The sequence below is a fragment of the Elephantulus edwardii genome, unplaced genomic scaffold (genome assembly GCF_000299155.1).
Source record: "Elephantulus edwardii isolate Elephantulus edwardi_28Jun2011 unplaced genomic scaffold, EleEdw1.0 scaffold00315, whole genome shotgun sequence".
Taxonomy (NCBI): Eukaryota; Metazoa; Chordata; class Mammalia; order Macroscelidea; family Macroscelididae; genus Elephantulus; species Elephantulus edwardii.
Genome location: NW_006400065.1, coordinates 832,365 through 855,464, shown reverse-complemented (window position 1 = coordinate 855,464; position 23,100 = coordinate 832,365). Strand labels below are relative to the sequence as shown.

At 43.9% G+C, this 23,100-nt stretch overlaps 1 protein-coding gene across 1 annotated transcript in view; it reads right to left on the bottom strand.

The window, feature by feature from the left end:
• The window catches only part of RELB (v-rel avian reticuloendotheliosis viral oncogene homolog B), a gene marked incomplete at its 5' end in the record, with an annotated part of 64,200 nt that overhangs the window by 6,076 nt on the left and 35,024 nt on the right, over positions 1 to 23,100 (bottom strand). Inside the window, 3 exons of the mRNA XM_006901263.1 lie at positions 1,338 to 1,415; positions 1,566 to 1,634; positions 4,592 to 4,807. Coding sequence (XP_006901325.1) covers positions 1,338 to 1,415; positions 1,566 to 1,634; positions 4,592 to 4,807 — 363 coding nt within the window. The remainder of the gene's footprint in view (positions 1 to 1,337; positions 1,416 to 1,565; positions 1,635 to 4,591; positions 4,808 to 23,100) is intronic.

Here is a 23,100-nt window from a genome sequence, read left to right as displayed (position 1 = left end):
TAGATCACCTTAGTCTCCAGACTGACTGTTGTACCAACTTTTGCTGTCAGAGATTGATCAAACATGCAATCAAGATGCATTAATAATAATAATAGGTGCCTGGAATGCAAAAGTTGGGAACAGAGAAGGATCAGTAATTGGAAAACATGGACTTTGTGACAAAAATGAAGCTGGAGATAGAATGATAGAATTTTGCACAATTAACGACTTATTCTTTGCAAACACAGAAACAAACACAGACAATAATAAATTACAGCAATTGTAATCAATGCTATAAAACAAAATGCCTGAATGACTGACTGAAACACCAGTATGATTCGTAAACTTCCACTCAAAAGAAAATTAGATGCACTTTAATATTCTACAGCCTGGTCTGGTGCTTGGTTTGTGTTGAAGGAATTCTATTACATCAAATAGTTTGTAGTTTAATCAGACAGGGTCTCCTGGGTAGACCTTGTGTAATTAATTTAGGAACTATTTTCATTATTAGATTTGTATATGCAAACTCTGCTCCTTGAGGGACTTGTAAATGAAAATCTCTCTTATTAGGAGTCCGTGGGAGCTCTGGTGGCTCAGTGCTAAGGAGCTGTGCTCCCAACCCACAGGCACACGGTTCGAATTCACCAGCTGCACCAGGAGAAAGATGGGCAATCTAATCCCATGTGATTTACTGCCTCTGAAAACCTGCTGGAGGCTCAGCTACGGGTCGCTTCTGGCTCAATGACACATAACAAAAACACTGGGAATCAAAGAGCACTGACTAGAAAGAAACCTAGCAAGTTAGGGGGTGGACGAAGAAGAAAGCAGAACTGCCCCAGAGGGTTTACAGACGCAGATCAGCTGTTCTCTTCTCCAGCAGAGAAGCTCTTGACCTTTCACTACCATTGAGTGGGAACTCACTCACACCTGGCCTCCCAGCGGGTTCCTGAAGCTGTAAATCATACAAGAGAGACTGCTCATCTTTCTCCCTTGGTATATTTGAACCACCAGAGACAGAGTCCTTGGGTTTGCAGTGTAACACCCTGCGGACTGTGCCACCTCAGCCTCAGTGGAGCACTGTGTTAAGAGCCGACACCTTAAACCACCACGCTTCCAGGCTTCCTTTACAGCCTCCCAAACTGTGAGAAAATACATTTCTGTTGGCTAAAACCACCCACTATGAGATTTCTGTTACACAGCCCCAGGGATCAAACCCATCTTGTTCTTTCCACTTTATGTTGCTGGCTACGTGGGAAGCCACTGGCCTCGAGGGAGTTCTTGGGAGAGCCTTAAAGGGCCAAAGGGCTGGGACTTGCCCTCAGCCCGTACCTGGGGGCTGTTGCAGAGCTGGGACCCACCTGAGCCGTGGCAGGGCAGGAACTGGTCCAGGAAGGCGGGCTTTTTCTTCCGCCGCTTGCTCTCAATGCTGTGAGGGTCTGAGGAAAGGCAGAGATGAGGACCTCTCCTCCCTGACAGCCCTCCCTCCCGGTCCAAACTGGAGCACAGCATGGGTAGGGAGACTGGTTATCTCCTCTAGGGGCTGGAGATGGGTGTGGAAAGGTGGGGGGGGGGCAGAGGGTCTGTACCAGAGCTGTTCAGTTCCCCAAGGACATCGGGCATGCCTCGTTTCCGCTTCTTGTCTACGCCGTAGCTGTCTGTGCCGGAGACACACAGAGTAATCCATCAGTGTTAATACATACACCTTCACTTGGTGACTTAGCTTATAATCTGGAATCTTGTATTTACAAAAAGGTTTGTTTTTTTGTTTTAAAAAAACCCAACCTATTCACTAGTTCATATATTAACAACAGACACAGTTATCTGACTCTGGGCACCAAAACAGTGTGTGAAGGCAAATGCAATATCCAATAAAGGAACGATCAGCACAATATTACCAAAGAAAGGGAAGACACAGAGCTGTAGAAGGAGGAACAGAAATGAAAATCACAGGGAGCTCTGGTGGCCTAGTGTCAAGAAGCTGCACTGAAATCCCAGAGGTGTGTGGTTCAAATCCACCAGGTGCTTGGGGAAAGTGCAATTACATTGTGAATTTAGAAGTGAATGTTACAGAACAAAATCTGTATGAATGGCTGAATGAAAATTAATCTGTAAACTTCCACTCATATCACAATAAAAAATAAGTTAATCAACAAACACATATAAAACATAATGGATATGAATGAGTATATAAAATACAATGTACATGCATAGGGGGAGAAAATCAACAAGCATCTCCACAACATTTAGTCTTGCAATGAATGAAGGCTGAGGTGTGAGGAAAGAGTAGTGCCAGCTGTGACAGTTAAGGTTATACATCAGCCTAGGTGGGTCTTGACTCTTGTGCAGTTCAGCAGTTATATGATGATGAAATCTGGCTGTTATGTGATGATGTAATCTGGCAGTTATGCGATGATGTAATCTGGCAGTTATGCGATGATGTAATCTGGCAGTTATGTGATGATGTAATCTGGCAGTTATGTGATGATGTAATCTGGCAGTTATGTGATGATGTAATCTGGCAGTTATGTGATGATGTAATCTGGCAGTTATCGGATGATGTAATCTGGCAGTTATCTGATGATGTAATCTGGCAGTTATGTGATGATGTAATCTGGCAGTTATGCGATGACATAGTCATCCTCCATTTTTTGCACAATGCCTAGTCTCACAGAATGACCTGGTCTTCCAGAACCTAATCACGCCACTGAGGGGTTGTTTTGTTGTTTGCCACTGAGTCGAAACAGACCCATAGCTGACCCTCCAGCAGGTTTTCAAGGGCTGTAAATTGCATGGGAGGAGACTGCCTATCCTCCCACAGAGCAGCTGGTGGATTCAAACTGTGTGCCTTTGGGATTGTAGAGCAGGTTTTTACCACTAGGACACCAGAGCTAAGTGAGGAACAGGTAGCATTCATTCTAAGAGTCCGTTTAGTAAATTCTTGACAGCTACCGCAGTTCTTGGCTAACCCAGTGCAAACAGTGTTCACATCTTACTCAGAATAAAACTCAGATTTGCCCCCAGTACCTGCTACTGTTCCCTGCCCTGTGGTCATTCAGACTCAGGGCAAGCCCACGCGTGCAGGGTGGAACTGCTCCATGGGGTTTCCAAGGCTGTGACCATTTGGAAGCAGATCACCAGGGCTGTGCCTCTGAGTGGGTTCAAACCACTAACCTTTCAGCTAGTAGTTGAGCCTTTAACCATGTGTGTCATGCAGGGACTCCCTCCCAGACTCACTATGAAGTCCTAAAGAATTCTTGCCTCCTTCCACCTTATCGCTCTGATTTCATTTCCTACATACTTCATTGTCTCCATTCTACTTATAATGGGTCTTGGTAGTTTCTGGAACACTCCAGACACAATCTTGGCCTCAGGGCCTTTGCATTTGCTGTTCCCACAGCTTAAAACTTGCTTCAGTTGACAGCACTTTCCTGGAGAACCAGTTAATCATTGTTGCAGCCTCAGCTCAGCTAGGAAGCCCTCCCAACTAACCCAAAGGCAAGTGGTTTGAATCCACCAGCAGCTCTGCGGGAGAAAGATGGGCAATCTCCTCCCCTGTGATTTACAGCCTCTGAAAACCCACAAGAAGGTCAGCTATGCGTTGGTTCCAACTCGAGGGCAGTGAATGGATATATGGAATCAAAATTAACAATAGCAACTGGAAAGACACATCAGACACTTTGGAGAGCAGGGACTTGGGGGACTGGGAAAGGAACAACCCAGAAAAGGAGGGTGAGAATGGCTGCACAGATGAAGAATGCCATCAGTGTCAATGAATGGAACATGCAGACACTGCTGGGCTGGTGCCTGCTTTGCTGTGTGTTTTCTCAACAACTAAAAGAAGAAAGTTGTTTGGTTTCCTAATAGCTAAACAAGTGAAAAGGTTTTATTAAGGTAATAAGACAGAGGCATAGCTAGTGAAAAGTTGCCCCCACAAAAGAGTTAAAGTGAGAAAGGAGAGAAAAGGCTAAAGGACCTTGGAAGGACATGTGTGAACCCAAACCTTACAGCATGCTGTCAGGAGAAAAGGAGGAAAAAAGAGAAAGTATTTTATTTCCATTTTGTACAGGAGAAACTGAGGCCTGGAGAGGCAAAGCTCACACAGCCACTAAGTGTCAAAGCCAGGATTTGAACTCCAGGCTCTTTGAGTCCTCTGATACCTCTCTGGGTCCTCTGATGTCTCTTTGGGTCTTCTGATGGCATTAATGGTTAAGCCTTGGCTTGTTAACTAACAGCTTGGTGGTTCAAACCCACCCAGGGTCTCCAGGGGGAGAGAGACCTGGCAATCAGTTCCCGTAAAACTCACAATCTTGGAAACCCTATGGGGAGGTTCTCATCTGCCCATGAGTTTGCTATGAGTCAGAATTACCCGGAGAGAATCCAACAACAACACAAAGTTCCAGCTTCAAACTTAACCCGGTTCCCTCGGAAGAAAGAGCTGGTGGTCTGCTCCCATAGAGACCAGAGACTCTATGGGCCAGTTCTCTGTAACATGTGCCCTGGAACTGCCGACCTGGCCGGGGCCTACGTCAGCTTCTGCCTCTTGCCCATTCCCACGCTGACCCACCCACACAAGGCTGAAGGGCTGGGTTTGGGTCCCTGGTGGTGTGGTTACCGTGGTCCCGAGGCAGGTAGGTGAAAGGCAGGGGCTCGCTGCAGACCCCGTCGGTGAGCCGCTGCAGGAAGACGTTGACCGTCACGGGCTCCGTGATCTCCAGGTCCTCGTAGGGTGGCGTCTTGAACACAATGGCGATCTGGCGGTGCACGTCGGCCTGGGAGAAGTCGGCCCGGCCCTCCCAGGAGGCCGTGCTGAAAATCACCGATATGTCCTCTGGGGGGAAGGTGGGTGGTCAGCTCAGCCAGGAGGGCCAGCCTACCTGACCGCCTCCCCCAGGATCAATATTCATCCTCCCAAGAATAAAAACAGGGACCTTGGGATCGTGGAGTCGGTTAACACACTCAGCTGCTAACGAACATTGGTGGTTCCACCCAGAGATGCCTCAGAAAAAAGGCCTGGTGTGCTACTTGCAAAACGTCATCTGCCATTGAACACATTTGGGCCAAACTACGTCCCTCAACCTTTACACCTCAAACAAAAACTATCCACTGGAGTCTTCTTAAAACCAAATGGTGTGCTCAAATGGAAATAAAAAGTTAAAAAACAAACAAAACAAACCAACAATATTTGAAGTAGTAAAACTGGTCCGTCTTGACTATTTGTGCTGTTCTAAGATCTATATGGGATCAAACAGGCAACAGAGATGGGAAAGGTTAGACAGGAAGCTTGGGGGGAAGTGAATTTATGTAAATGAGGAGGAACCACCCCGCAAAGGAGGATGAGGATGGCTGCACAGCTGGCAAAGTAGAATTAATGCCACAGAACTGCACACGAAGAGACAGCTGCTGAATCAGTGTCTGTTCTGGCTTAAGACAGAAACGAAATGAAACCACCCATTACCAGAGAGGAAAAATGAACAGGTAAGTAGGGTGAAGAGAAGGGCAATGGACGATATACTGATCAGACATTGTAATTACTTAGGGAGCTCTGGTGGCCTAGCAGGTAAGGAGTTGTGCTGCCAACCCAAAGGCAGGTGGTTCAAATCCACCAGCTGCTCTGAGGGAGACCAATGGGCAATCTCCTCCCACTCAAGTTACTGCCTCTGAAAACCTTCTGGAGGGTTACCACTATGGGGCGGTACTGACTGGCACATTAAAATAAGAACAACATTACAACTAGTTAGTGATAATAGTTGATTGTAATGAATGTCATAAGAATGTGTATGAATAACTGAAAAAAAATGCTTAAGCCATCAGCGGTGACAACAGCTGATGGCAGGGTGTCAACCCAAAGAAAAGGAAAGAAACTAAAGACTCCCTCCTTGTGTGTCCTCACAAGAAGAATTTTAAAAACATTTTTAAGGAAAGAAATTATCTGCAATCCCAGATGTGCACAGTTCGAATCCACCAGATGCTCTGCTGGAGGAGAAGGAGGGGCAATCTCTTCCTGTATCTGTCAGATCGATTTGATGGTCCACACACACAAAATAATAAAATTTAAAAAGAAAGAAAAAAATAAACTGTAAAAGAAATAAACTAGAAAAAAAACACACACAACCCAAACCAAAACACAAACGTGTGCAGCCAGTGCTACTGATACACGTGGGATCGTCAAAGTCAGCATCAACTTCTCGTCTGTATTTGTTAAATTTTCATTCTTCTCTCCCTCCCTTCCCATCTTGCTTTAAAAAAATTTAAAAATTCATTATCACTGTTGTTGTTGTTGTTAGGTGCTAATGAGTCAAGTACAACTCATGGCGGCCCTGTGAACAACAGATCTGAACCCTGCTCTATCCTGCACCATCCTCACACTTCCTGACACACTAGTGCTCATTGCAGTAGTCACCGTGTCAATCCACCTGGTTGAGGGTCTTCCTCTCCTTCACCGACCCTCCACCCTTCCCAGCATCATGTCCTTCTCCAAGGAACAGCCCCTCCTAGCAATGTGCCTGAAGTATGTGAGGCAAAATCTCATCATCCTTGCCTCCAAAGAGCACTCTGGCTGCACCCTCTTCAAGACATATCTGTTTGTTCTCTTGGACATCCATGGATGTCCAGGGCTTTTCTCCAACACCACAGCTCAAAAGTATCTGTTGTTCTTCTGTCATACCTATTCATTGTCCAGCTTTCTGATGCATAGCAAGTGATTAGAAAGACCATGGCCATGTGCACCCATGTTTATCGCGGCTTTGTTCACAAAAGCAAGGAGTTGGAAACAACCTAAGTGCCCATCAACAAACAAATGGATAGAGAAGCTGTGGTATATTCACACAATGGAACAATACACTGCATTGAAAAACAAGGAACTCATGAAATATTATTAAAAATGGGTGACCCTGGAGGACATTATGCTGAGTGAAGTATCTCAGTCACAAAAGGACAAATACTGCACGATGCCACTGTTGTAAAACAGGACTGACATCAGGGTTGGGGGGAGACTGAGAAAGATGGGTTCAATAATGTATACTGCATTGAAACAGATGAGAGAGAAAACTGTTTAAAAGGGATATGCGATTAAGTATTTTTATCATGACAGGAGTCCAGAGCGAAGGCTACATAGTGGAGTGGACCTGGGGGAGGGTTTGTAAAACAATGAAAGAATTTTTCTTTTACTTTTCCAAGATGGGAGTGTACTAGGGTGGAGGGGGGAGGGGAGAAAAGTGCAACAATGAATGAATGGAAATCCAAAGTCTGTAGATTTTCATTGAAATTAATAATAAATTTTTAAAAAAGAAAGAAAGACCATGGCCTAAATCAGACACACCTTAGTCCTCAAACTGAAGTCACTGCTCCTCAATAACTTGGAGAGGTCCCTAACTGCAGACTTTCCCAGTGGAATGCATCTCCTTATTTCCTGACTGCTGGTACCAAGGATGTTAAATGTGGATCCAAGTAAGATGACGTTGTTGACAGTTTCAATCTTTTCTCCATCCACCATGATGTTGCCTACTGGTCCAGTAATAAAACTCTTTGCTTTCTTGACATTGAGATGCAATCCATATGGAAGGCTGTATCCCTTGATCTTCTGCCAACAAGTGCTTCAAGTCCTCCTTACTTTCAGCAAATAAAGTTGTGTCATCTGCATAATGCAGGTTATTGATGAGTCTCCCTCTGATCCTGCTGCCACATTCCTCTTCGTGGAGTCCAGTTTCTTGGATAATTTGCTCAGCATACATTCTTTTGGCAGTCTGTAGGATGTCCAGTTCTCTTCTCCATCGTCATAGTAGCAGCTAACTATCTGTGGACCACCTCCTCTGCGCCAGTAACTGCTGGAGGTCATGTTTTAGTATTCCCCCCGCCTCATTTAACCTCCGTGAAACCCACTCCATAGGAGCCCTAGTGGTGCAATGGTTAAGTGTCCAACTGCCAAACTTATAGAAATCAGTAGTTCGAATCCACCAGTGGCTCCAAGGGAGAAAGACGTGGTTGTGTGCTCCTGAAGAAATGAAACACTTAAAAGCCAAACCAAGATTCAAATCCATCAGATGGTCTGCTGGAGAAGGAGGGGCAATCTCCTCCTGTACCAGTCAGATCCAATTTAATGGTACACACACACAAAATAATAAAATTTTTAAAAAAATTATTAAAAAAAAAGCCAAACCATTGCCTTCTAATAAGGCTGGCCTCAGGGTAGCTGCTGAGACTGTAATCCACAAACAGCAGACACTGGCCACCTTCCTCCTGTGGGGCAGTGGGTGGATCTGAGCTGCTGACGTGGCAGCTAGAAGCTTCGCAGGTTAACACGTGAGGATCCCACCAGGGCTCCTTCCCACGATGACGACAGTCTTGGGAGCCCAACAGAGCAACTGTAGCTCCGTCCTGCAGATCCACCATGAGATGGAACTGTTTGGCTGGCAATGATGTTTGGTTTGAGGAGGCAGATGGTTTTCATGTCCCCGGGGTCCACCTGAGGTTTGGCGAGTCAGGAGATGTGTGGGGCTCACAGTCGCCCTCATGGCTAAGACTGGTCACAGTAAAGATACCGAGCCCAAGGGACAAAGGGACCCCCAACATGAAGAAGGAAGCTAATGCCCCTCCCCAAATGGAGTTGCTACATAGCTGACCCTCCCCAGGAGAAGCACACTGGTGGATTTGAACCAGTGGAGAGGCACGGCCTTTGGGTTACGAGCACAAGTCTCTATGGGCTGTACCACCAACGCTCCCTTACTGAAGACAAAGCAGACAGTGCTGAAAGGTGTCACAGATACAACAAGAAGATCTAGGGAGCTCTGGTGGCCTAGTGGCAAGAAGCTGCACTACAATCGCAGAGGCATGCGGTTCAAATCTCTGCTGGAGAAGGAGGGGCAATCTCCTCCAGTATTAGTCAGATCCGATTTGACGGTACACACACACATACAACATTAAAAAAAGAAAATGGAAATAAAACTAGGCCTTGAAAAAAAAAAGAAAATGGAAAATTAAAGTATCACTTGATCCAGCACATACACACACACACACATGCACACAAATCTGTCACTCACCTTCCAGAGGCCAAAGACACTAAGAGAACCCAGACACCCCCAAAAGAGCATTCCCAGCCCCTCGGAGAAGCTAGCCTGACCTTGGTACTATCAGCAAGTCCCCGACAACAGGAGATGGGAGACGACCACACTCTACAGTCATAGGACATCAAGGTCAACACACATGGGCTCAAAAAGGCTGTGAAGAAGCTCTAAGACACTGACATGGTCAAGGTCAATGCCCTATCCACGGCTGGTGCAGAGAAGGCACGTGCCCCACTGGGTCCTGATGGTGAGGCTTCAGATGCTGCCAGCAGAGCTGGGTTCATCTCACCAGAGTCCAGCTGGCTGATTCCAAATATAAAGGTTTTGCATCACAAATAAAAAGAAACAAGAGGGACTGTCCAGAGGAGACCAGGTGCTAGCTGTCTAGAGACTCTCTCAGGGGAGTCACAGAGGGTTCACGTCACTTCCCAGCCACAAGCTGTCACACATGTGCGAAGCTCTGTCCGCCAGGCTAACTCAGCAGACTCGGTGCCCAGGGATTGGGATGGGGCACTTTCTGCCTGTGATGCACGCATCCGCAAAGGAGAGGAAAAAAAGCGCTAAAACATTGTCTAAAACACAAAGACAAAAAAGGCTTGGTTGAGGTTGGAAGGCTCCCCAACACCAGCTCTGTGAGTTCTCCAGATCTTGAACCCAAATCTAACCCCTGAGGTTATCTTGTAGCTAAATAGCATACTGATACAAAACAATTAGAAACATTGTTGCTCTAAACACTGTGTTCCTTTTAAAAGATCACCTCATAGAGATCAAATGGTCAGCTAAAACAGAGATGAGAATGTAGAGATATTTTGCAGTTAAGTGCTCGTTGAGACTACATCTCACAGCAACCCTGTGAGCAGAGGCTCTGAACCCTACCCTATCTTGTACCATCCTCATCAGTCCTGACACACTCAAGTCAACTCTTTTTTCTGTTTGGGTTTTTTTCCCCCCAAAGGCTTGTTTGTGATGGAAAGTCAGCTGTTAGGGACCTCTCTAAAGTACTGAAGAGCAACGGTGCATCTCTGGAGACTAAGGTGCATCTGGTACAGGCCATGGTCTTTGCAATTACTTGTTATGCGTCAGAGAGCTGGACAATGACCAGGGAGAATAGAAGGAGAATTGATGCTTTTGAGCTTGGGTGTTGGAGAAGAGTGTTGAAAGTACCATGGACTGCTAGGAAAACAACAGATTCATCCTGGAGAGGGTTAAACCGGGCTGCTCCTTGGAGGCAAGGATTCTGAGACTTCGTCTGACATACTCTGGTCATGTTGTAAGGAGGGACCGGTCCTTGGAGAGGGACATCATGCTTGGGAGGGTGGAGGGCAGGTGCAGGAGGGGATGGCCCTCTGGGAGGTGGATTGATTCAGTGACTGGGGCAATCAGGATGAGTGTGTCTGAGACAATGAGATTGGCACAGGACAGAGCAGAGTTTAGAGTTGTTGTACACAGAGTTGCTATGAGTTGCAAGCGACTCAACGACAAATAACAACAAGAACAAAAGGCTTGTTTGTTTTTATTTATTCTTTGTTCAACTTTTAGATGCAGATGATCAAGCCAATTCTTACAGTCACTGTGTCTGTCCATCTCAGTGAGGGTCTTCCCCTCCTTTGCTGACCCTCCAGCATTCCAAGTAGAATGTCCTTTTCCAAGGACTGGTCCCTCTTAATAACCCAAAGAAAGCATGTGACACAAAGTGTCACTATTCTTGCCTCCCTGCCTGCACTTTTCCCAATATCTACTTGTTTGTGCTTTTGGCAGTCCAAGGGATACCCAGCCCTCTTCTCCAGAATCAAAACTCAAGAGCACAAACTCTCCTCCTGGCGTCCGTATTCAGCGTCCAACTTTCAGATGCATAGCAGGTGACTGAAAAGATCATGGCTTGAATAAGGTGTACCTTACTCTTCAAACTGACATCTTTGCTCTTTGAGACTTTGGAGAGGTTCCTGACAACAGACTTTCCCAACGTTCAATATGTCTTTGATTTCCTGGCTGCTGATGCTAAGGGTGTTGACTGTGGATCCAAGCAAAATGAAGTCACTGACAATTTCTCTCTCTTCTTCATTTATCACAAGGTTGCCTGTTTGCCTGGTCGTGAGGATTTTTGTTTTCTTGATATTAAGATGTAACCTATACTGAAAGCTGTGGTCCTTAACCTCTGCAGCAAGCATTCCAAGTCCTTCTTACTTTCAGCAATCGAGGTTGTCATCTGCATAATACAGATTCTTGATGAATCTTCCTCCAATCCTGATGCCACATTCTTCTTCAGAGAGATCAGCTTCTCCAATCATTTGTTCTACACACAGATTGAATAGGTATGGAACAATGAATGATACTGCCCTTGGGAACACTTTTCCTGATCTTAAGCCACACATGTGCCCTTGCTCTGTTTGTACCACAGCTTTCTGGTCTGGGTGTAAGTATTGCATGAACACAGCTAGGTGTTCTGGGGTTCCCCTTCTTCTCAATGTCAGCCATAATTTGTTAAGGCCCACAGAGTTAAATGTCTTTGCACAGTCCATAAAACACAAATTGACCATCTTTTTTTTTGTCTTGTTTGTTTGTTTGTTTTGTTGTGTGCTGTCAAATCAGATCCGATTGGCACAGGAGCAGATTACCCCTCCTTCTCCAGTGAAGCATCTGGTGGATTTGAACCACGTGCCTTCAGGACTGCAGTGCAGCATCCCGCCATTAGAAATAGACATTCTTCAGTTCTTTAACCGAGTGACACAGTAGTTAAGCACTCAGTTGCTATTAGTAAAGTCAGAGGTTAGACTCCACCAGGCTTTTAGACATTCTTCAGATATATGTTGTTGTTGTTTTTGTTATGTGCCGTCCAGTCGCTTGCGACTCATAGTGACCCTATGTACAACAGCCCTAAACTCTGCTCTGTCCTGTGCCAATCGCACTGTCTCTGACACTCCCATCCCGATTACCCCAGTCACTGAATCAACTCACCTCATAGAGAGCCTTCCCCTCCTGGGCTGTCCCTCCACCCTCCCAAGCATGATGTCCTTCTCCAAGGACCTGTTCCTCCTTGCAACATGTCCAAAGTATGTTAGACGGAGCCTCAGAATCCTTGCCTCCAAGGATTCACCCGGTTTGACCCTTTCCAGGATGAATCTGTTTGTTTTCCTAGCAGTCCATGGTACCCTCAATACTCTTCTTCAGCACCACAGCTCAAAGGCATCAATACTCCTTATATCCTCCTTGGTCATTGTCCAACTCTCTGATGTATAACAAGTGACTGCAAAGACCATGGCCTGTATCAGACACACCTTAGTCTCCAGAGACACCATTGCTCTTCAGTACTTTGGAGAGGTCCCTAACACCAGACTTTCCCATCGCAATACATCTTTTAATTTCCTGGCTGCTGGTGTCAAGAGTGTTGACTGTGGAGCCAAGCAAACTAAAGCTGTGAACAAACTCAAACTCTTCACCATCCATCCTGATGCTGCCAATTGGCCCAGTGGTGAGAATCTTTGTCTTCTTGACATTGAGCCTCAATCCATATTCAGATATTCATATTCTATCCATCTTCAGATATATAGAACCTAGATTAGTGGAAATGGTGCAACTAGGGTGGGATTATGGAGCATGATCATGCATTGTAAAGAGTTTTCAAAAGAAAAGAAAGCTCCCTAGAATTCATTGCTTGCTGTCAATGGGTACTGACTCAGAGCTGACCCTCCAATGAGTTTTCAGGAGCTGTAGATTGCATAGGAGGAGAAGGAGAATGCTCAGGGGTTTTCCTCGCACAGAGCAGCTGGTGGATTCAAACCGCTTGCCTTTGGATTGGCAGTGTAACTCCTTATCCACCAGGCTGTGAGAGCTCCCTGTTTGATCGCATAGACAGATGGAGCTCTCTACCTAACACACCACAGGACACTACATACAAGGATCATTCACCAAAAGACCATGTTAGGCCACAAAGCAAGCCCCAGTGAATTAAAAACTAAAACAAGACATCTTCTTGGATCATGACACCACAAAAGTAGAAAGCTAGGGAGCTCTGGTGGCCTAGTGGCAAGAAGCTGCCCTGAAATCCCAGAGGTACGTGGTTCAAATCCACCAGATGCTCTGCTGGAGAAGGAGGGGCAATCTCCTCCTGTACCAGTCAGATCCGATTTGATAGTACATACCAAAAAAAAAAGTAGAAAGCCAGAAAAGGGAAGGAGGCAAATCAAATACATGGAAACTGAGAAATGTCTTGCTTCAAAAGATCTGAGTATTAAAAGGAAAAAAAGGATGAAATAAAAACATTACCTAGACCCAAACAATAATGAAAACGTAATATACCAATGCCTTTGGGATACGGCAAAATCAGTCCTGAGTGGTCAATTTACAGTAATAAATACATACATTATAGAGTAAGAAACAACTCAAGCTAAAACCTTAAAGCCACAATGCCAACAAATTTTAAAAAAGAAGGTAACTGCAATCTCAAAGGTGCGCAGTTCAAATCCACCAGATGCTCCTCTTGGAGAAGGAAGGGCAATCTCCTCCTGTGCCAGCTGGATCTGATTCGATGGCATACGACAAATTAAACAACAAAAGGGAGAGAGTAAAAAAAGTTCACAGTCAACAGAAGGAAGGGGATTGTCAAGATTGTTGTTGTTATGTGCCATCAAGTCACCTGTGACTAATAGCAACTAACAGCTCTGAAGCCTGCCCTGTCCTGAGCTGGTCTCACTGACTTTGACACACCTACCCCTATTGTCCCAGTCACTGTATCAATCCATCTCATCCGGGGTCTTCCTCTCCTGCTTTGTCTCCCCACCCTTCTGAGCACCATGTCCTTCTCCAAGGATCGGTCCCTCCTGGCCACATGCCCAAATTATGTGAGATGGAGCTTCAAAATCTTAGCCTCAAAGGAGAAACTTGGTTTCACACTCTCCAAGACCAACCCACTTGTTTTCGTGGCAGTCCATGGTATGTACAAGACTCTTCTCCAGCACCACAACTCAAAGGCATCAATTCTTCATCTGTCATCCTTAATCACTGACTAACTCTCTGATGCATAGCAAGTAATTGTGAAGACCATGGCCTGGATTAAGCACACCTTAGTCCCTAGAATTGACATAATTGCTTTTCAGCACTCTGGAGAGATCTGTGACAGCAGATTTTCACAGTGCAATTCGTCTTTTGATTTTCTGACTGCTGGTGCCAAGAGTGTTGATTATGGAGCTGAGCAAGCTGTAATTGTTAACAACCTCAATCTCTTCTCCATCTATCATGGTGCTGCCAATTGGCCCAGTGGTGAGAATGTTTGTCTTCTTGGTGTTGAGCTTCAATCCATATTGAAGACTACAGTCCTTGACCCTCTGCAGCAAGCACTTCAGGTCCTCCTTAGTTTCAGCAAGCAAGGTTGTTTTATCTGCATAACAGGTTGTTGATGAGTTTTCCTCCAATCCTGATGCCACATTCCTCCTCATAAAGCCCAGCCTCCTGAATGATCTGTTCTTCATATAGATTGAAAAGGCATGGGAACAGGACACATCCCTGATGCACTCCTTTCCTGATTTTGAACTATGCAATGTTTCCTTGCTCTGTTCTGAGAACTGCTTCCTGTTGAAAGTATAGGTTTTGCATGAGCACAATCAAATGTTCTGGGATTCCCATTCTCCTCAAGGTTAGCCACAATTTGTTGTTATCCACACAGTCAAATGACTTTGCATAGTCAATAAAGCATAGACAGACATTCTTCTGGTGCTCTTTGCTTTCTGCCAAGATCCATCTCACATTATTGATAATGTCTCTAGTGTCACCACCTCTTCAGGTAAGTAAAACAGAAGATTAAAAAAAAACCAAAAAAACAACCCCAGACAAACAAAACAAAAAAATAAACAAGACTAGAGGTTAGTTCTTTGAAAGATTAAGAAAATCAACAAACCACTGGCTAAATTAACAAAAAAAAGATATAAATAACACAAATAAATGAAATGGGTGATAGCACAACAGAATCAACCCCAAGTAAACAGTCTAACAATGAAACAAGTTGAAGAATGTGTACACTGACAAATTTGAAGACTGAGAAGTAGTGGCTACATTTCTAGAAACATACTAACTACAAACATTGTTGTTGCAAAGAGCCATTTAATTGGAAACAACTCATAGCTGATCTTAAGCAGGTTTTCAGACGCAATAAATGACACAGCAGGAGACCAAACATCTTTCTCTCTCAGAGCAGCTGGTGGATTCAAACCATATGCCTCTGAGTTTTCAGACTTTACCATTTAGGCCACAGGAGCTACATAACCTACTTAAAGTAGAAAATTTGAACAGACTCAGCACAAAAGGAGAAATTAAACAGGTCATTAAACAAACAAATTCACTGGAGAATTCCACCAAACATTGAGAGAAGAGTTCTCAAACTATTCTAGAACATGGAAAGGAATGGAACATTCCAGAAATCACTGGGAAGCAAGTGTACTCTGATAGCAAGTCAGGCACAGAAACCACTAAAAAATACCCCAGAATGAAACAAGAAACCAGTATGCTTCAGGAATTGTCACATAAATTTGCAACAAAGTTGTGGCCAACAGAATCCAACAGCATACAGAAAAAGCCATCAACAGTAATACATCATGACCACATCAGATTCATACCTGCATGCAAGGATGGTTCGACAGCAGGAAAGGAATCCATGTGACAAACCACAGAGTTAAAGAGAAATGAGAGAATCACATGGTCATGTCAGTCAATGGAGAAAAGGCATTTGATAAAACCTAAAAATTAGAAAACATAACTAAAAACCCACAAACAGCAGAACAGAAACTAGATGACTTTCTTGTCATTAGGTGCCATCCAGAGAACTTGCATTCATAGAAATCCTAAGAACAACAGATGGAAAACGTGTGGCTCAATGCTCGGCCCCCGTGTTTGCCACCATGCTCAAACACATTGTCACAGTCACTGTGTCAATCCACTTCACTGAAGGTCTTTTTTTTCTTTCTCTCTCTCTCTCTCTGTATATATATATATATATATTTATTTTTTGGGTTTTTTTGGTTGGTTTTGTGTGTGTGTATCATCAAATCAGATCCGACTGGTACAGGAGGAGATTGTCCCTCCTTCTCCAGCAGAGCATCTAGTGGATTCAAACCGCATACCTCTGGGATTGCAGTGCAGCTCTGACCCTCTACATTTCTTAACATGATGCTTTTTTTTCTTTATAATATACCAAACCAGGTGAGATCATGTTTCATGATTCCCGCCTCTGAGGGGGACCCTGCTACACTTTCTCCAGGAAGTGGTCTGCTCTTTTGGCAGTCCATGGGATATATTCTACTCTCTCTTCTTCTCCAACACCACAACTCAAAGGCAGCAATTCTTTTTTAATTTGGGGAGGGGGTCTTCTTTAGTCATGGACCAACTTTTATATGTGTACAAAGCAATTGAAAATATCATGGCTCAGGTCAGGTACACGTTAATCTTTAAAGTGACATCCTTGCTCTTTACTATTTTAAGAGGTCTTTGACAGCAGCTTTCCCCAGTGTGGCCTGTCTTTTTTATTTTCTGGCTGTGGCTGTCATGGGTACTGACTGCTCTAAATAAAATGGAGTCACTAACAACTTGAATCTTCTCTTCATTTATGATGATGTTATGGCCTTTTGATACAGTTGTGAGGATTTCTGTTTTCTTGATATTGAGATGGAATCCACACTGAAGACTGTATTTAGGTTTTTACAAAAAAAAATTCTTTATATAATTAGTTTTATTTGCATTATATTTTGTTCATGTATGTTTGGAAGCAGGAGTGGCATCCACTTCCTAAAACAACTTGCCTCCGGAAGCTCTATGAACTTTGATAGATGTCAATAGTTGTCGAGGAGCTTCAGGCCTTTTGTTCATAGGGTTGCTGTGAGTTGTGCTCAACTGGAAAGCAATCGACAACACAACATATTGTACTTAGTTTTTTATCTTCTGCAGTAAGTGCTTCAAGCCCTTTTAATTTTCAGCAGTCAAGGCTGTATCATCTGCATAATGCAGGTTGTTGGTGAGTCTTTTTCCTCCTCTTCATATGGCCAGTTTCTCAGATTATTTTCTCAGCATACAGACTGAATAGACAGTGAAATGATACAACCCTGATACACATTTTTTTTTATTATTATGACAAGCCTGGCAGCGTTCTCTTGTTCTGTCCAAATGAATGTTTGTTGGCCTCGGCACAAGTTCCACACAGCACAATTAAGTGTTCTGGGATTCCCGGTCTCTTCAATTTTATCCATAATTTATTATGATCCATTCAGTCAAAGCCTTTTCTTACTAAAGAAAATAACATCAACTTCCTCTTGGTGTTCTCTGCTTTCAGCCAAGATCCATTCTGGCATTAGCAATGACATCCTTTGGCCCACATCCTCTTCTGAACCCTGATTGAATTTCTGGCACTTCCCTGTTTATGCAGTGCCCCAGTTTTTAATAATCTTCAGCAAGATTTTACTTATGTGTGAAATTAATTACATTGAAATGTTCAAGAATTCCACATTCCATTGAACCATCATCTCTTTTTGTTTGGTTGTTGTTGTTTTAACAGGCACAAATGTGTATGTCTTCCAGTCAGCTGGCCAGGTCTTTCAAATTTCTTGGTATAGTACAGACTCACAAGTACTTGCAGGGCTGCATCTGTTTGCTGAAACCCCTCAGCTGGTCTTCCATCAATTCCAGGAGTCTTATTTTTTGCCTTTACTTCCTTGGCCTTCCTGTACCATTGAGTCTTGATCACATGCTACTTCCTGAAATGGCTCAGGGAGGACTCCTTCCTTATGTGTCAAAAAGACTTCAACAAGCCTCCTCCACTTTGTCAAGAAATAAGGCATCCTTTTTGCATGTTAATATTCAAATAAATCTAATTTGACTTTTTAAGTCATTTCTTTATTATTATTTTGTGTGTGCATACCATCAAACTGGATCTGACTGAAACAGGAGGAGATTATTCCTCCTTCTTCAGCAGAGCATCTGGTGGATTCGAACCGTGTACCTCTGGGATTGCAGTGCAGCTGCTTGCCACTAGGCCACCAGAGAATGCCTAATCTGACTTTTTACCTAAAAAAAACCCCATTCTACAGAAGAGTAAAAAGAGAACTTATAGAGTGTGTGTGTGGGGGGATACTTATAGACTAGGAAAAAATATTTGGCAAGGAGATATCTGGCAAGAGACTAATATCTAAAATTTATAGAAAACTCCCAACACTTCAACCCCAAAAAGGCAAACAATCCAACTAAAAAATGAGCAGAGGACATGAACAGATGCTTCTGCAAAGAAAAGATTCCAACGGCCAACACACACATGAGTAAAAGTGCTCAAGGTCACTTCCTATCAGTACATCAAAACAAGATTATCATCTCAGCTGACAACAATTCCACCTTCAATAAGGCAGCAAACAACAAATGGTGGCTAGGGTGAAGAGAGATTAGAACACTCATCCACTGCTGGTTTAGAACATTTATTGCCGTTGAGTCAGAGATGACTCACAGCAGACCGTCCAGCAGGTTTCTGAGTCTGTCAATAGCACAAGGGAAGATTGAGCATCTTTTTTTATTAGTTTTATTATTTTTTTTATTTTTTAATTTTTGGTGTATGTACCATCAAATCGGATCTGACTGCTACAGGAGGAGATCGTTCCTCCTTCTCCAGCAGAGCATCTGGTGGATTCGAACTGCACACCTCTTGCAGTGCAGCTTCTTGCCACTAGGCCATCAGAGCTCGCCAGATTGAGCATCTTTTTTCCTGTGGAGCAGACAGTGGATTCAAACAGCCAGAGAGGCCCAACCTTTTGGGTTAGTGCTCAGCTCCTCACAAGACCATAGCACCGGAGCTCCCTACACTGCTGGCTTGTTGTTTTGTGCCTTCGAGTTGATTACAACTCATAGTGACCCATGAACAATGGCTCTGAACTCTGCCTTACCCTGAGCCAAGTTCACTGGCTGCAATACAACCGATCACATTGCCACAGTCACTGTGTCAAACTGTCTCATCCAAGGTCTTCCTCTCCCATGCTGACCATTTCTCTTTTCAGGCATGATGCTCATTTCCAAGGTTCTGGCAACATGCCCAAACTACGTAAGACAGCTTCATAATCTTTGCATCCAAGGATCAACCTGGTTTCACCCTTTTTGGGCAGACCTCATTATTCCCTTGGCAGTTCATGGTATGTTCAATACTCTTCTCCAGCACCATAGTTCAAAGGCATTGATTCTTCTTCTGTCATTCTTATTCACTGTCCAGGTCTCTGATGTGTCACAAGCAATTGAGAAGAGCATGGCTTGGATAAGGTGCACCGTAGTCTCTAGAATGACATTGTTGCTCTTTAACACTCTGGAGAAGTCCTAGACAGAGATTTTCCCAGTGTAACTCATCTTTTGATTTCCTGCTACAACAACGAAATCATTAACAATCGCCATCCTTCCCCCATCTATCCTGATGCTGCCTATAGTCCTGGTGGTAAGAACCTTTGTTTTCTTGATGTTGCAATGCAATCCATATGCAAGACTGCAGTATTTGACCTTCTGCAGCAAATATTTCAAGTCCTCCTCAGTTTGGGGAACAAGGTTGTGTCAACTGCATAATGCAGGCTATAGATGAGTCTTCCTCCAATCCTGATGCTATATTCTTTTTCATAAAGTCCAGTCTCCTGAATGACCTGTTCATCAGATAGACTGAAAAGACACAGGAGACAGGACGCATCCCTGACATACTTCTTTCTTGATTTTGAACCATGGAGTGTTCCCTTGCTCTGTTCAGACAAAAGCTTCTTGGTCTAGATATAAATTTTGCATGAGCACAACCAAATGTTCTAGGATTCCCATTCTTCTCAATGTTAGCCACAATTTGTTGTGATGAACACAGTGAAATGCCTTTGTGTAGTTGATAAAACACAAATAAACGTCCTCTGATAGTTTCAACATTCACCCATGATCCATCTGACATCAGCAACAACAAAAAAAATGTCCCTACTGTCACGGTCTCTTCCAAACCCAGCTTGTATTTCTGGCAGTTCTCTGTACTGTTCTAGTCGTTTTCAGAAAATCTTCAGCAAGATTTTGCTTGCATGTGATATTGTTAGATAATTTCCACATTTTGCTGAGTCCCCTTTTCTCGGAATGAGAATAAATACAGATCTTTTCCAGCCAGTTCGCTGGGTAGCTGTTCTCTACATTCCTTGGCACAATGTGGTAGACACGTTCAGGGCTTAACTGCTGTTAGGACCATAAGATGGTACAACCACTGTAGAAAACAGTTTGGAACTTCTTTAGAAAATGGAAAATTAAGGGAGCTCTGGTGGTCTAGTGACAAGAAGCTGCACTGCAATCCCAGAGGTATGTGGTTCGAATCCACCAGATGCTCTGCTGGAGAAGGAAGGACAATCGCCTCCTGTACCAGTCAGATCCGATTTGACAGTACACACACACACGCATACACATACTTTTTAAAAAAGAAAATGGAAAATGAAAGTATCACTTGATCCAGCAAATCCACTATTGGCTATATGTCTTAAAGGAATAAGAGTTGTCACAAGAGCAGATACATGCACAGCGATGTCACTGCAACATGATTTACAATTGCATAGAGGCAGAAATAGAAGCTCCCATCAACAGATGTGTGGATACATAAACCATGACATAGGCACAAGTATCAGATGTTAGTCACTATGTAATATTAAAAGACAGGGATGAACCCAGGAAACACCGGGCATTGTGCATGATGAGGACATTAAGCTGAGGGAAGGAAGTCAACCACAAAAGCAGAAACATTGTATCAGACCTCTATTAGAATAGGTTAAGGAAAAGTTTACACACAGAAAGAAAGTTTCTGTGGGGTTACTCGGCATGGGAGCTGGGAAAGGCAAAATCCCTAACTGGACAGCTGCTGGTGCTGTTGTTGCTTGCCACAGAGTGGGGACCGGCTCAGAGCTGCCCCACCAACAGGTGTTCAGAGGTTGCACATCACTCAGGAGGACATGGCCCAGCTTTCTCTCACGGAGCAGGTGATGGGTCAGCACTATGCCCTTTGGGTGAGCAATGCTGTTCCTTATCCACTAGGCCATCGGGGCTCTTCAAGAGCAGGCTTATTAATTTAGGTGGTAAAGGCAATACATGGTAAGAGGAAGGTCAGCACAGCGTGGCCAAGGCTGAGGAAGGCACTGGGAAGTTTGCAAGAGCGAAAGGAGATGATGACAAATATGATTATGTTCTAAATCATCACTCGACCAATAAGCAACATCATGCTTGATGGGGAAAAGACTGAAGTTGTCAATGATGTCGCTTCACTTCCATTCACGATCAACACCCATGATAACAGCAGTCAAAAAAATCAAAACATGTGTTGCATTTAGGAGATTGGCTGTCAAGGAAGCTCTCCAAGGTGTTAAAGAGCAAAAATGTCAGTTTAAAGACTAAGGTGTGCCTGATCTAAGCTACGGTAGTTTTCTGTTGCTTCCTATTCATCTGAAAGTCAGACAATGAGCAAACAACAAATGCTGGCGAGGTTGTGGGAAATTACTGGAACCCTTATTCACTGCTGGTGGGAGTGTAAAATGGTGCAACCACTCTGGAAGACAATAAGGCGCCTTATCAAAAAGTTGGAAATAGAAATACCATTTGACCCAGCAATTGCACTACTGGGAATATACACTAAAGAAACCAGAGCTGCCATCCAAACAGGTATATGCACACCCATGTTTATTGCTGCGTTGTTCACAATAACAAAGAGATATAAACAACCCAAGTGTCCATTAACAAACGAATGGATGGAGAAGCAGTAGTATATTCACACAGTGGAATGCTATGCAGCACTGAAAAACAAGGAACTAATAAAATATTATACAAAATGGGTGACCCTGGAGGATATTATTCTGAGTGAAATATCTCAGTCACAAAAGGACAAATACTGCATAATGCCACTGTTATGAAATAGAACTGACATGGGAATTGGGGAAAAACAAAGAAAAGAGGGAATAAATAATGTATACTGCATTGAAACAGATGAGAAAAAGAACTGTTTAAAAAGGGATATATGATTAGGGACTGTTCACATGACAAGAGTCCAGAATAAGAGGTGCATAAGCAAAGTGGACTGGGGTGGAGGGAGGACACTGCAACAATGAAAGATTTTTTCTTTTCCTTCAAAGAGAAAAGCAAATTGAGGGGGTGGGTAGGGAAGAAAATGTGCAACAATGAATGAATGAAAATCCAAGTTCTCTCTAAATTAAAAAAATAAGTCAGACAATGAGTAAAGATGCAGAAGTGATGCCTCTAAAACATGGTGTTGGCGAAGAGCACTGACTATCTCAGCGACGGCCAGAACAACAAACAAGCTTGGGTTGGAGGAAGTGCCACCAGAGGGCTCCTCAGAAGGCAGGATTTTGAAACTTCATCTCACAGACTGTAAGTACGGTGTCTGGAGGAAGCTGTTCTTGAACAAAGGCATCATGCTGGAAAAGTCGACGGTCAGAGAAAGAAAAGATCCCCAACAGGACACAGCGACATGGTGATTGCAGCAATGGGCTTGAGCGTATCAGAGATCCTGAGGGTGGCGCCGGATAGGGCAAGGGCCAAACCTGTTGTTCAGAAGGTCGCAGTAGACTCCATGGCACCTACCACCACCACCACCACTACCAGCACCGCCACCATCACCACCGCAGCCGCCGCCATCACCACCATCACTGCTGCCACCACCAGCACCACCCCCACCACACCCCTCTATTATATGCACAATCCTACAAAAACAAATGGTACTTTACCCCCAAAGAAACCATAACTGTCACCCAAGCAGATATATGCACACCCATGTTCATCTCGCCTTTGTTCACAATAGCAAAGAGTTGGAAACAACCCAAGTGCCCATGAACAAATGAATGGATAGAGAAGCTGTGGTATATTCACACAATGGAATACTACGCTACACTGAAAAACAAGGAACTCATGAAGTATTATACTAAATGGGTGACGCTGGAGGACATTATGCTGAATGAAATATCACAAAAGGACAAATACTGCATAGTGCCACTGTTGTAAAATAGGACTGACTTCGGGGTTGGGAGAAACTAAGGGGAGATAAAGAATG